Source organism: Erithacus rubecula, assembly GCF_903797595.1.
Source record: "Erithacus rubecula genome assembly, chromosome: 10".
Classification (NCBI taxonomy): domain Eukaryota; kingdom Metazoa; phylum Chordata; class Aves; order Passeriformes; family Muscicapidae; genus Erithacus; species Erithacus rubecula.
In genome coordinates, this window is record NC_136662.1 from 8,596,722 (window position 1) to 8,610,703 (window position 13,982).

Below are 13,982 nucleotides of genomic sequence, written 5' to 3' on the forward strand. Positions count from 1 at the left end.
TTGCTACTTTTATTTCCAATTCAAAAACCTGAAATTTCATCAAATACTTCTGTAATGCTTAGATTTGTTTTGAGTCGTTAACCAAAGAAAAAATGGAAGTATAAAGAATTTCCATGATTTCTGAATTAACAGAAATCTATTTTGAGCATGTTTTCATTTCATATCAGTCATTCTCCAAGCAAATGTTAAGACACAATAGGAAGGACACAAGGAAAAAATATTATTCAATTCCTAGCTAGCTAATATAGGAACAGTTAAAATTTACCAGGACTAGTCTAGAAATAAACAGAGAGCAGAGATTCTGAAAGCTAATTGCACACTTTTTTGAGGATGGCTAAGAAATTGGTTGATTTATGTATTTTATAATTTCAGGGTCCACCTGGAAAAGATGGCTTGCCTGGACACCCAGGACAGCGGGGTGAGACTGTAAGTACTGTAAATGTACTTTGCTGTGTTAGTGTTGTCCTAAAGGTCATGATTATGTGATCCAAACCAAAGAAATAGACACTAGAGGGAAAAAGGAAAGAGGCTGGCACCAAGAGGTTATATAACTGCACTTTCCTTGTAGATGGGGCATGAGAAAGCTTTATTTTGCTGCCATGATACAAATGTGAGGTTATTCTCTGGTATGTCCAGTTCATAACATCAGAATGAGATTAAATATTCAATAGAAGTAAAAAAGATTAATACCTAGGTCACAGTTTAAATTAAGATTTTTCAGACAATTACTCTACGGTACTTTTCCCACTGAATGCCATGTACCAAAAATAGTAACATAAAAAAAAGTCTTACTGATGATAAACAGCTAGGAAACAGAAAAGCCAAGACATTTGGAAAGTAGAATCAGGAATGATTGAAAATAAAATAAGATTTTGAAACTATGTAACTCCTTTAAGAATCACAATGAATAAGTTCTGGCATCAAAATGAAAAAGATACTATGTAATTCTTTTAACTGAATTGTCTTTAAAAAACACACTATTTCTGTAGCATCAAAACGTTACTCAAATTCCATTATTAAATAAAAATTCTCACTTGGATTTTTCAGAGGTAGAGAAAGCCATAAATTAATTTATTGCAAAATTTTCTCAGCATGTACAATGTGTTTTAGGCTCCAGCTTCATTGGAAATCTGTTAGTGGCTGCTGAGTCATTTCCACTGCTGAAAGGAGGAGCACAGAGTAACACATGCCTCTGAAAATGTCTATTTTCTTCTGCTAGTATTGTAGCACTGTGACATTGTAATGCTTTGCAATCATAGTGGCTTTTTGGTGTGTGAAACATTATTGACTCTTTTGTTCTTTTCCTTTGCAATGATGCAAAGATTGTGCTGTGTACCGTAAAGATCAACTGTAATAATTGTTTACAGTGCAGGAAGCTCAAACTTGTTCTTTAGTCTGCTGTCAAAAAGTTAAAATTTTCTCTTTAGTTTTACTGCTTTGAACATGAGCCAGTAATGTGCCAGCACAGCAAAGAAAGCAGAGAGCATCCTGTGCTGCATCAGGGGGATCTTTTCCTTCTGTCCAGCCCTGCTGAGGCCAGGAGCAGTGTCCAGTTCTGGTTTCCTCAGGACAAGAGAGAGCTCCTGGAGGGTGGCCAGGAAAGGACCACTAAGGTGATTGAGGGACTGGAGCATCTCTGCTGTGAGTAAGGACTGATGGAGCCAGGAGTGCTCAGCCTAGAGAAGGCTCAGGTCTCACCCAAGTGCAGAAACACCTGAAGGGAGCTGTAAAGAAGAGGGAGCCAGGCTCTTTCCTGTGGTGCCCAGTGACAAGAGGCAAAGGGCATAAACTGAAGCACAGCAGGATCCATCTGAACATCAGGAAGTGCTTTCTCTGTGTGAGGGTGACCAAGCACAGCCACAGAGTGCCCAGAGAGGCTGCATCTCCATCTGAGGTGTTCAGAAGCCATCTGGACACATTCCTGAGCAACCAGCTCTCAGCAGCCCCATTGCAGCAGAGCAGTGGCACAAAATGACTCCAGAGGTCACTTCCAATCTCAGCCATTCTGATCGTGTGACACAGCATGTAACAAAATATTCAAAATACAGTGAAATTATGGACTCTGCTACTGTGTGAAATTTGAACCAGGTCCCTCAGGATTCACTCTCTGCTATGGTTCCTAATTTTGTATCACTTTGGGTTCAGTAGGGTTATACTTATAAAATAACTGGAGTAACTTAGGAGCAAATTATGCTTTTCATTAGGATTGTTTTCTGCCTTATGTGTTTGTAAACTTGGGCCAAAATAATGTTTAAAATCTTTTTCCCCATGGATTCTCATATATGTGTTTTATAGAAAACCTGATAGATTTAAATCAATCAGTAGGCTGTTGACTTTCTTTTCCTGATGAACATATCCACTTCAAGTTTTTTAAAAATGTATAAATAGAAAACTTTCATTACACTCACTGGTAGATAAGGGTATTAAGAATTCTGTTTCTTATTTAGACACATATCTTATTATAAAGTTCATTGGTGCATATGGGCATTTCAGCAATTAGGGAATTAGGATAAGAGACATAGTCAAGCATAACAAATTAGAGAGCCAGATTCCCAGGTTGCACTCTGCAGTTTGTTTATGGAATAATAAACACATGTTGACATCAGCCAAGGTAACTACTGGTGGAGAAGAGGCTGCAACTTTTCCCTCATATACACTTTGAAGAACTGGCATTGTTTGTTGAAATTATAGACACAGGAACAGTAATATCATGGTAAATGATTTGGGATAAAGAATAAGCATTACACTGAGAACCAACATTATGCCCATTTGTCCTTAGAAGTGATTATAAATTTCAGTGATGTCAATCTCAGTTTGGCAGGAGACCTCAACAATGAACATTGCTAGATTGTCTGCTGTTATGGAGGAATCTAGAGTTTCATGTTTGTGAAGAGATAAAATAGAAATATACTACTTGTGTCATCTATTAGAATTAATTGAGGGCTTTCTTCTTGATACAATAAAACATTTCATTAAATTGTCTTTCACAGAAAATAACAAAAAATAGAGGCCACCTAGGCACTTCAAAACACACACATGAGACATTAGTGTAATTTTTAAAATTCTAAATATTTTAGATGAAGCTTGAGTAGCTGCTGCTGCTATTTCCTTTACTTTTTGCATATTTAAGAAATACAGGAATAGATAGGCTTGTAACAGAAGAAGCTAGTGAACCTATCATTAGCAGCAAGAAACAAAGTATCAATACACTCTGCAAAATCGAGACTAGGAATTCTCAAGGTGCTTTCTGTAAGTGGGGTGATGTTCAACATTCTCTGTCTTTCCTGACAACAGGCTTACAGAGCAAGCTTTGATTGTGTAAAGGAAGGGACATGGGAATGATTCCATCTGGAGCAGTTCTGATTTTCTGTCATTAGAACAAAGGGTTACCTTTGTTTTTTTTTTTTTTTTTTGTGTGTTGTTGTTTTGGGGTTTTTTTTGTTTGGTTTTTTGTTGTTGTTTGTTTGTTGTTTGTTGATTTTCAAATCTGGACCATTTCAGATGTCTGAGGGAGCACCTGGGTTATGGGCCACAGTGAACCCTGGTAACATCTGGCTGGCAGCAGGAACAGAATCAGACTGAGACAGAACAGCTCAAACAGAACTGATGGAATAGGGCAATATCAATCAAACTGCCCAGAGGAAAGCTGAGCAGGGCCAACATTTGAAACAACTGGGGCCAGGTGACCCCTTTGTGTTTGCACAGTGAGCAGAGCAGGAGGCAGACAGGCTGTTAGGCAGGCAATATTGTGTAGGACCCTAATGTGACCCAGCAGGAATGCACTAACACTCTACAACATTTAAAAGAAATAATTTAGCATAAATCAAAGATGCATTAATCAGTGCTATTATAAAGTGACGTTCTCATTCAGTTCATTGACTAATTTTGGCCTATAATATGGAGCTGCTGATTAGCAAATGAAAATTCTGTAAAATTTGCCCATGTTTAAAAACTTGTCTCAAAAATATTTCCTTTCTATTCTGTTTTTGACACCACATTGGTTTTTCATTAGCTTCATTCTTTTTGTGGCACTAATGTTGCCTTTTCTACCATTTCTATATAACCTTCACCTTCCCTGGATCTTTATTACTTTTCATTTACTTTTTGTCTCACCTTGACTTTATCTTTAATGCCCTTCCAACTTAATCCTCCATCTGTGTCTTTCTTTAAAAAGCATTTTTATGTTGGCTTTTATGATTCATAATATACATATGTAAAAATGTATTTTCAACTGTCTTTTAGCTTCATCACTTATGCATTCAAACTCATCTAATCAAGTCCTCCTAGAGAGATCTGTAAAACTGATGGCAATTTTTACTGCTGTACCACCTCAGAGAGATGGGAACTGAGAGATGGAAGAGAGATTAATCAACATTTCATTTCTAAGCATACACAGACAAAAAAGATTTCTCTTTTTTATTTCCTGAAGAGGAGTGTGTGACATGGAATTTCTCATTCAGCTCTTCAGCACAGATATGAATTTTGTTCTTCTATAACTTGTAAAGGGTAATATAATATTCTACAATTATTTCACAGGGTTTTCAAGGAAAAACTGGTCCTCCTGGTCCTGGTGGTGTTGTTGGCCCTCAGGTAAATAATTTCCCTTTATAGTTGACTTCATGAGACCACGGTTTAATGGTTATATTATGGATAAGACAGTTGCTTTTGCTGTATTAAAAAGACCCTATCAATGGGTATATTAACTTTTGTAACAAAAGTTGCATAATAATGTTAGAAAGCTATACTTAGTAACTATCATCAGTGATTCCATAAAAAAAAAAAAAAAAAAAAAAAGGGTTAGCTTTCCACTTAGTTTTATGTATTGGTTTGAGGTTTTTGTTGGTTTGTTTTCTTTCAGGGGTTTTTTATGTGATTATGAAATTGGTGGTTTACAGAAGTCAACGAGACAGATTTCTCTACCATTAAACATATTAGAAAAAACAATGCAATATGTCAATTTCTTGCCAAAGAAAAATTTTCAGTAACTTTTAGATTGTGGAGAGATAAATTATCAAAATTCCATTTGGTTTACCTTATTAATTTACAACTTAATCAAACATTTAGAGCTTTTTTTAGCTAATTCCCTCAGTGAAACTTGTCTGCTAGGGAATCTGAAGAGAGATCTTTCAACTCTCCTGCCTTACAATTCCTATTATTCAGAAAAACAACAGTACAGAATGTTTCAAGACAAGAATAGTACACGGATTTCTCTCCTGTGTCCTTTTTGTAACCTTCTCCCATACACGCTGTGTTTTAAAGCTTCAGTGCTTAAGGAACAAGGTCAGGATTTCACTCTTTGGAAGCTGCACAGACGTGTCTGCAGGCAAAATGCAATGCAAGATTTATTTTATAGGACAAAGATATTTTGTAAGTCAGCCTTGCCTGGAGGGAAGGTGAGGAATGTACGCTAAGCAATGGCACTGCTGTTTGGTAAATAACAGCTGGATATTGAGAATCTGCTCCTCTCCACTTCCTCCCACACCCCAAAAGACATTCAATACCTTCAGGTGACTAAAGTTGTGCTTTTGTGCCTAGGGTCCTACTGGTGAGACTGGACCAATTGGTGAAAGAGGCCATCCAGGCCCCCCTGGTCCCCCAGGTGAACAAGGCCTCCCAGGTGCTGCAGGAAAAGAAGGGGCAAAGGTAAGATGTGGCTTTGGGGAGCAAAGAGACAGGGACAGATAAACTGCTGACAGTATGACATTTCAAATCATCATGTAGACATGAAGAATAAAATCAGAATATACAGTGTAAAATCATGATTGGCAGGTTTCACCCAGAAGGACTTGGAAGATTGGAAGTTTCCAATTTTAGAGCTGTGTCTGCTTCCACTGAAATAATGAGACTTCTCTTGAGCCAAAAATTAATATCTTTGTAATAAAAACTTCTAAAGTTTTTTTTGTATATACTATGTATTCAATACAGAGATACGAAGTACCGACATTTTCACACCAAGCTAGAAAATTGCACATTGGCATTTAAAGTCAGATGTGTAGTGAATAAAAGGCAGAATTTCACTGAATATATTTAACTCCTTGCTAAATTTTTGGCTACCACTGGGGAACAAGAAAAATATTACTTATCTAGTTACTATGTAATTCCATTCAATTTTTGATTATAAGTGGGTATCAAAAATTTTTATTGAAAGTATATTTAAACATATTTTTATGGCTTATTGTGTTTTTCAGTATTTGTATTCCATAACTGATACTGTATTTTGTCAAAGTTCATTATAACTGTAACCACAGACTATTTTACTGTTAAAAGAATTAGTGGGTGAATAGCTGGAGCCACAATCTTTGTTTTCAGCTATAACTAGGATCTGGTAGTTAATTTTCATCACTCATTGTACACCTAATTTTTAAACATATTTTTTAATCAAAATGTAATATGTTTCCCAGGGTGACCCAGGCCCTCAAGGCATTCCTGGAAAAGATGGACCAGCAGGTCTTCGTGGTTTCCCTGGAGAGAGAGGCCTTCCAGGTGCTCAGGTATGATACAAGCACTGGAGCAATTGCCATGATATTTCTAAATAAAGAAACAATATATTAACTCCTTTATTTCATGAACTCTTCTACTGTGCTTAAAATAAATGCAATAAGAGAACTAGATAAGAAGAAGGGAATTTATTCAGGTTTGTTTCTTTGGATCTTTGTATGTTTCCTATTATATGTGTTGCAAAATTACTCTTGAGCTTTCCAGGTTAGTAGACAAGCTTTTTTTTCCTTTTATTTTTTAGGGTCCAGCTGGTTTGAAAGGAGGAGAAGGCCCACAGGGTCCACCTGGCCCAATGGTAAGTAAACATAATAATTTTATGGAAATAGAAGCAATATTACCTAATAAGCTTTTTTCTTCTTTACATGCTGTGGTGTTTTCATTAATGCAGTCTGTAAAACAGCAGGCAGATCACACTTCTACTAAGTATCCACACTAATAAGCATGCAGGGATTATGAAGATAATAGAGAATATCTGAAGCCTTCTGCCACTGGAATTAGTTATGACATTTACTTGATACTGGTCACTTACACAAATGGGTTTTGAGATTAGAGGTTTTCTGCAGTGCAAAATTCCATGGATAGTGACCAGTGGGCTAATGCTGTTGTGGGCTTGCCTTGGCTGGATGCCAGGTGCCCACCAAACTGCTCCATCCCTGCCCTCTTCACCTGGACAGCAGGAGACAATATACACTGAAAGGCTTGTGAGTCAAGATAAGGACAAGATCAGCCACCAGTTATATCATGGGCAAAACAGACTGGGAAAATGAGTTTATTTTCAATCAAGTCAGAGTAGGATAGATATGGAGAAACAAAAACAAAGTCTGAAAACACATTCTCCCCACCCTCCCTTCCTTCCAGGCTGAACTTCATTCCCAATTTTTGCTTCATCCTGCCCCCAAGCAGTGCAGGATGACCCTCAGTTCATCACACATTGCTACTCCTTCCTCCTCATGGGGAGGACTCCTCACACTCTTCCTCTGCTCTGGTGTGGGCTTCTCTCCACAGGGCCACAGGTCCTGCCCTGATCCTGCATCTGGCTCTCCATGGGGCCACAGTCTCCTTTGGGCACCTCCATGGGCTGTGCATGGATATCTGCTCTCTCTCTGTTGTGCATCTTTTCCCCACTTCCTAAATTCATTATCCAAGAGGTTCTACCCCTGTCACTTATGAGTGGTGTGAGCTCCACTGGACATGGGAGAAAGTGGCATCTTCTCCCAGCCCTGTAACCCCCTGTTACCAAACCCTTGCCATGCAAACCCAGTACTCCTGTGTTCCCTTTGTACAGCTGTGTAAAATCATGTTCTGCAGGAATTTTTCTTTTCAGCATTTTAAGCTCAATAGTAGAGTGGGCTTCAAGTTGCCTGTTCTCTGTTGTCATGCTTTTTTGCAAAGAAGTTCTACAAGGATGCACTGGCATTCAAAACATGGTAGAGTTATTCCCAAATGTGAATTGTGTAGATTTTGACAGTCATCTTGTCAACTTATTTCTTTCATTCAGTCCAATTGAGGTTAAAAAAGAAAAGAATCAATCACGGCTATTCATGTTAGAAAAAAAAAGTAATGGAGGAGCTGAATTTCTATGTGCTTCAACAAAGCTCTCTTATGTCCTTGCAATTCATATTCAGATTAGAATGCATTAAACAAGGATAAAAAGCCACACATAGTACAGTACAAGTAATACATAGGACTTGAATTCTTAAAATGAATTATGGAATTATTAATGCCAAAAACCTGAATTTATAGTTCTTAACAATGTGCAGCATATATATATTCCCAAAAGGCACCAAAACAAAGAAGGAATGGAATGGAATGGAATGGAATGGAATGGAATGGAATGGAATGGAATGGAATGGAATGGAATGGAATGGAATGGAATGGAATGGAATGGAATGGATGGAATCTAGTAGGGAGAGTCAAAAGGGATATCATCTTACCCATCTGAAGAACCTGAAATGTTAAAAGAAAGGATGAATCAAAGTCAAGAAAGCATAGACCAGAACAGTCTTTTCAATGTAAAGGTCATGTCTTGGTTTTTTGTTGAAGGAGCCCCTCGGGCTGGACTGAGCTGTCGAGCAGGTGGTTCAGGTGCAGTGACCCAGAGCCCCTCTGAGCACACAGAGCAGCCAGCATGGGCAAAGCTCAGAGCTGACCCAGTGTGGCACAGCCCCCTCTGCTGCCAGCCCTGTCCTCACAGGAGCTGGGCCACTCCTGTCAGGGGTCCTCAGAGACACACAAGATGTGAGACACACTTTATCTGGTTGTCTGTATTCTGAAATCAATATGTTTGAATTGAAGTTCAGATAATCCATGTTTTTCTTAATTCTTACAGTGTGTATAAGTTAATGTTTTAGCTTAAAACACCAGAGCTTTTTTGAGGAAGATGTCTCAATTATCCCCATTTACCATCCTTTGGTTCAAATCACAGAGCTCTCTCAGAGCTCATGAATAGTATTCCTTTCATGTGAAACTAAATTGGTAGAGAAAATCCAGGAACACTATTAATGCTCCCCAGCTAATGGGAATTCAGTGCCAGACTGAAATCATCATTAATTATAGTCCAGAAACACACAGAGCATGGGTGTCAGGAGCACACTACCAAGGACTTCAGTTCAGAAACCCCTTTCTGTTGGGGCCATTCTTCCTGCTAAGATAAACAGTCATAAAAAGAAAGGAGGCTGGGATATTTTGCATACAGTTTTTCCAGTCTTTATGAAATAGATGCAGTAGTAGCAGGAGTTGAAAGAGAGTTTGAAGGGCAAAATTTATATTTTTTTAAATATATTTTGAGCTCAGTGTAGTGCAAGGGGGACACTTGAGGTACTAACAGGACCAAGTTGCCCTTAAATTATTCCAAGAGTCCTCAGTAGGGGTTTTTTTCTGTTTCATCTTTAATTACTAATTTGTTATCTTGAAACAGTATTCTGTGTAAAAGGTGTGTAGGTGCCCTTAATGCTGGGTTTCTGTGCACTTCAAGCACCACAATTAAACCATGATTGCTTGCTTTTTTTCACAGAAGCTCACAGCAGACCGTGAGCATCAAATAGTCTGAAAATATTTTCCCATCTATTTTTAGCCAACAGCGGGTACACACAGAAGTGTAATTGTAGTGGAGTCTTCATTTGCCATTTCTAATAGGAAGAGATTCCATGCCACTGGCTGACTTTGCTCTGATTCCCTGCCAATGCCAATTGTTTCTAACCAGCATATATAGTCAATTATAAGCTTTATTTGGCTGGTGCGTGCATCTGCAAGCACAGCAAACAAACCACTGCTCCAAATTCTGTGCATATGCCAATTGCTCTGTTTAGAGGCATTTGGACAAAAGAAAGAGATGCATGAATGCATGCCAGAGCAAGAGGGGGTTCTGCAGGACTGAAGGGGAGTGTTTTCATGGTTTGGGGTTTTTTTGGGAGGGGTTGTGGTTGGTCTTCTGTTATTGTGGGGGGGAATTTTTGAGGTTTTTTTAACAGTTCTCTTTTAGCTGCTGTCTTTGTTGCTTCTGTTTGTTTTCTTCCCTTCTCCTACTACAGTGTGGAATGCTGAATGCTGATGAGAGAAAGCTCTTTGGAATGTCAAGCAGTCATTTTTCATTTGCTCATTTAGGAATAGGATGCTCAAATTAGACTCAGAATAAGCCAGCTGTAGGCTACCCAATTATCAGTGCTGAAATAGAGCTATCTTCATCTATCTGACAACATTTTACAATCATGGGGACCTTCACTTGTTGAGCATTTTGTAAACCATCAGCAAAAAGTATTGCTACTACTATACAATGTATACATTAGCTGTCATTGCATATCTCCTCACACAAAGTGAGATAAAACCAAGGTTGCTAATGAGTTTGTAGTATGTATCACAATACAAGACAAAACGTGTCTGTAGAAAAGTTTAAAAAAAAACCACCAAAAAACCAAGCAAATTAATAAAAATATTCCAGGATGTGAGTACTGCAAGACCAAAGGTTAACAAGTGGTTTCATAACATAAGGAGCTTGTTTCGTGGTGTAAGAGGGACCAGAAAAAAAACCAAACCAAAACAAAAACAAAACCCCATGAACTAACACAGAAAGAGAGAACAGACTTAAGAAGCTGCTTAAAATACTTCTCTGAGCTGGGACTGTATGTACTGCTGTGCTCAGAGGCCATTCTCTCAGAGAAAGGTGCAGTTCCTTGAAAACAGAAGGTGTAGTCCCTTTTCACAACTCAGGTGAAATGCAAAGATAAATATGAAAAGTTGGTTGATTAAAAAGAGCTACTGAAAATTATGGCCTCTGTTAGTGTCTGCTGTCTGACACAGGAAAGATCTATGAATTATTTGGGTTTTTTCCTCTCTATTCTTATATCCTCCTGATGAGATGACATAAAATTGTTTAGCTTATGAGAGCTGACAAGATCAGAGACCATGGTAGTATGGCTGTAGGGTAATGACTTTCTCTTGTTGAATTCACGGAAGCCTTAGGAACTAAAATTACAGAAATAGGACAGGAACTTAGGCAGCCACCCAGACTTAAAAAAAACCCCAACACCTGGAAGGATAAAGTCATCTATGATTTTCATACAAATACATACAAATACTTTGAACACTCATGCAAATTTAGATCTTACTGAAATAACTTGCTAAAATACTTTGGAAAACCATTCAGTACTCTCTTCTGTCACATTTATGTGGAGGGAAAAACACCTTAATATGAAATTAGTGCCAGTTATGCTAATGAGGTCAGTACAGGACAAGTATGATACGAGTAAAAGTGAAAAACATAGAGTCCTTATATGTGAAAGCATCTTAAAATTCCAATATCTAAAATACAGCAATTTTTATTCTGTTTAAACTTGAACAAAGGGCTATTTAGAGTCTCAGGGTACACCACCTATTAATTTTGTATTCTGTGATGTATCATCCTGCTTCTAGAATATCAATTGGTGTCGTGAAATTACCTATCTTAACTTTGAAGTGTTGCAAACTGTCTTGAAGGTGTAAAGCTGAAAAGTTGGGGAAATATTTTTGTACTGCAACGAACATATAACGGTACTCTCTTAATGCAAGAATTGTAAATTATTTGTAAGACAGAAGACGAAGATGCATGTGTCTGCATTACCTTTAATTTGTAATACTAGATTTTTAACTTTTTCTGTGCCTATCTAAAGATGCCTGTACATAAAAAAACCTCTTCAGTAGAACAAAATAAATTAGTCACTATACTTGAATGGCTTTCTACAGAGATGAACTGAAATGCAGAAATATGATCATCACAGCAATGAAGAGCACGAAGCTTTCCTAAAAATTTTGCTTGTGATGTGGCTTAGTTCTGTATTTTGATATGGTGAATATTCTTTCATCAAAGTAGTATGTTAATATATTTTGAAAACAATAAGTTCTTGAAAACAGGACACTCTCATTAGATGAACAAATACAGGAAGTGGTAGTTACAAAAAATGAGATTAGTGTTGTACGAACTGTATTGATTATGAACTTCAAGTCGGTCCTTTCAGCCTTTATTCTTTACTTGCACGCACGATGGATCGGTAAGCTCCAAGCAGCCGAACTGTCCCGATAAAGAGCTCAGTGTCTCAGCCCCTCTGTCTGTCTGTCTGTCTGTCGGCAGGGCTCGCCGGGAGAGCGCGGCGCCGCGGGCACCGCCGGCCCCATCGGCCTGCCCGGCCGGCCCGGCCCCCAGGGCCCGCCCGGGCCCGCCGGAGAGAAGGGCGCTCCCGTGAGTAACCCCGAAACCCGCCCAGCATGCTGCTCCCTGCGGGGCACGGTGCAGTTGGTGTTCCCAGAACACACAACGGCTCATTTCAGAGTTACAAATATGGATGCAGTTAAACAGTTCTTACCGTGCTCTCTAAGACCAGGGGGGGTTAAATCTGTTGATATCATCAGTCTTTCATTAAACCTCTGTACCCAGCCACTCTGCACTGGAGTACAAGTGTATTTGACACCAGCTTCAACTAGTACTTCACATAACTCTCTTATATATATTCTCTTACTGAAGTTTTCATTACTCTCCTATGTTAATGTGGATTGCTTCATTTTCTTCAAAACCAGGGTGAAAAAGGTCCCCAGGGTCCAGCTGGACGGGATGGAATACAGGGTCCTGTAGGACTTCCTGGTCCTGCTGGTCCTAGTGGTTCTCCTGGAGAAGATGGTGACAAGGTGAATCATTATAATTGACATTAGTGCATCTGGGAGAAGATCTATCAGTACAATTCTTTGTAGCTTTCCTCACAATAAATTGGGTGATAAAGCAACAAATCTTATACCTGCCTTCCTCCAAATTCCCTCTACCCTACTTCAAAAAATACCTAAAAGCCTCTTCTGTAACCAAATGTCTGAGATGTCATGGGACACTAGAATTTGTGCTAAAGAACATCTATCCTGGCAAGGAAACAAGGGTGAAAATGTGGCAAAATAAGGCAAATTATGACAAAATTGATTTTTGCCTATTTTAGAAACTTAGTCTACTGGATGAGTAAGATGAAATGTCTTCAGTAATATACAGGGATTCAGAACCACCCGAGGTTATGTTGGTAGGCTGAGGGTGTCAAAATAATTATGTTCACAGCAGAGATACTCTGTTGACCTCTGGCAGAATTTAGAACACAGCACCTTTCAGGATCATCTGGTGTGATTGGCTGACCCAGCACTTCTCTGTTAGTTAGCATAGGGTAAAGGTAAAGATTTCCACATTCATTTTTGTGACTCATGAGTGTTATTTATCCCACAGATAGTATTTTCTGTGATTTAATTTATCTTTTATTGTTGTAAAAAGAAAACTTTTTTTTCTAATGTGGTTTCTTGGTGATTTGAATAATTTTGAAGTTTTGAAATACTGTACACTCCAGTGAGAAGCAGTTGTTCAGTCATAAACAGTCACATGAGTCTGTAAATCAGGATACTTTCGTTATAAGTTCATATCGAAGGTGACATGAGCAACACAATTTCCTTTATTTAGAGCTCAGTTGCATTATACTTCAAAACCAGGTCTTGGTGCTCTTTTCAATTCAGCAATCAATATCTTGACTAATATGACATACTATTGATCACTGCAGAATTGCTCCCTTTAGGCTTCACACTTGAAGCAGCAGCATAAAACAAAGAATAATCATATCAAAGGGGACATTTAGAGATACCATGATATTGATTTCAGCTAAGTGTGAAGGAGACCATTTTAAATGAGTTTAACTTTTAACTTTCAATTACAGGGTGAAATTGGTGAACCAGGTCAGAAAGGCAGTAAAGGTGACAAAGGAGAAAGCGTGAGTAGCAAAATCTTTTGTGCTTTGCATCTATTCTTTACAAATAAAAGGTATTCATGCATAAAGTATGCAGGTAGCCTTGCTACGTAAATGAGCAGAAACAAAGACACACTCCTAAAACATGCCTTCAAAATAATTTTCTTTTAATGCAACACTAGAGGTTTGGACTTACAGATCCAGGCATGTATTTAATATTGCACATATTCCTAGAGCTTTCAGAATCATTAC

At 38.3% G+C, this 13,982-nt stretch overlaps 1 protein-coding gene across 2 annotated transcripts in view; it reads left to right on the top strand.

The window, feature by feature from the left end:
• Positions 1-13,982, top strand: part of COL11A1 (collagen type XI alpha 1 chain) — a 128,171-nt gene that overhangs the window by 83,789 nt on the left and 30,400 nt on the right. For both annotated transcript variants that reach the window (XM_079314065.1, XM_079314064.1), the window contains 8 exons: positions 373-426; positions 4,537-4,590; positions 5,536-5,643; positions 6,402-6,491; positions 6,740-6,793; positions 12,101-12,208; positions 12,544-12,651; positions 13,701-13,754. In XM_079314065.1, the coding sequence (XP_079170191.1) occupies positions 373-426; positions 4,537-4,590; positions 5,536-5,643; positions 6,402-6,491; positions 6,740-6,793; positions 12,101-12,208; positions 12,544-12,651; positions 13,701-13,754 (630 nt within the window). The remainder of the gene's footprint in view (positions 1-372; positions 427-4,536; positions 4,591-5,535; positions 5,644-6,401; positions 6,492-6,739; positions 6,794-12,100; positions 12,209-12,543; positions 12,652-13,700; positions 13,755-13,982) is intronic.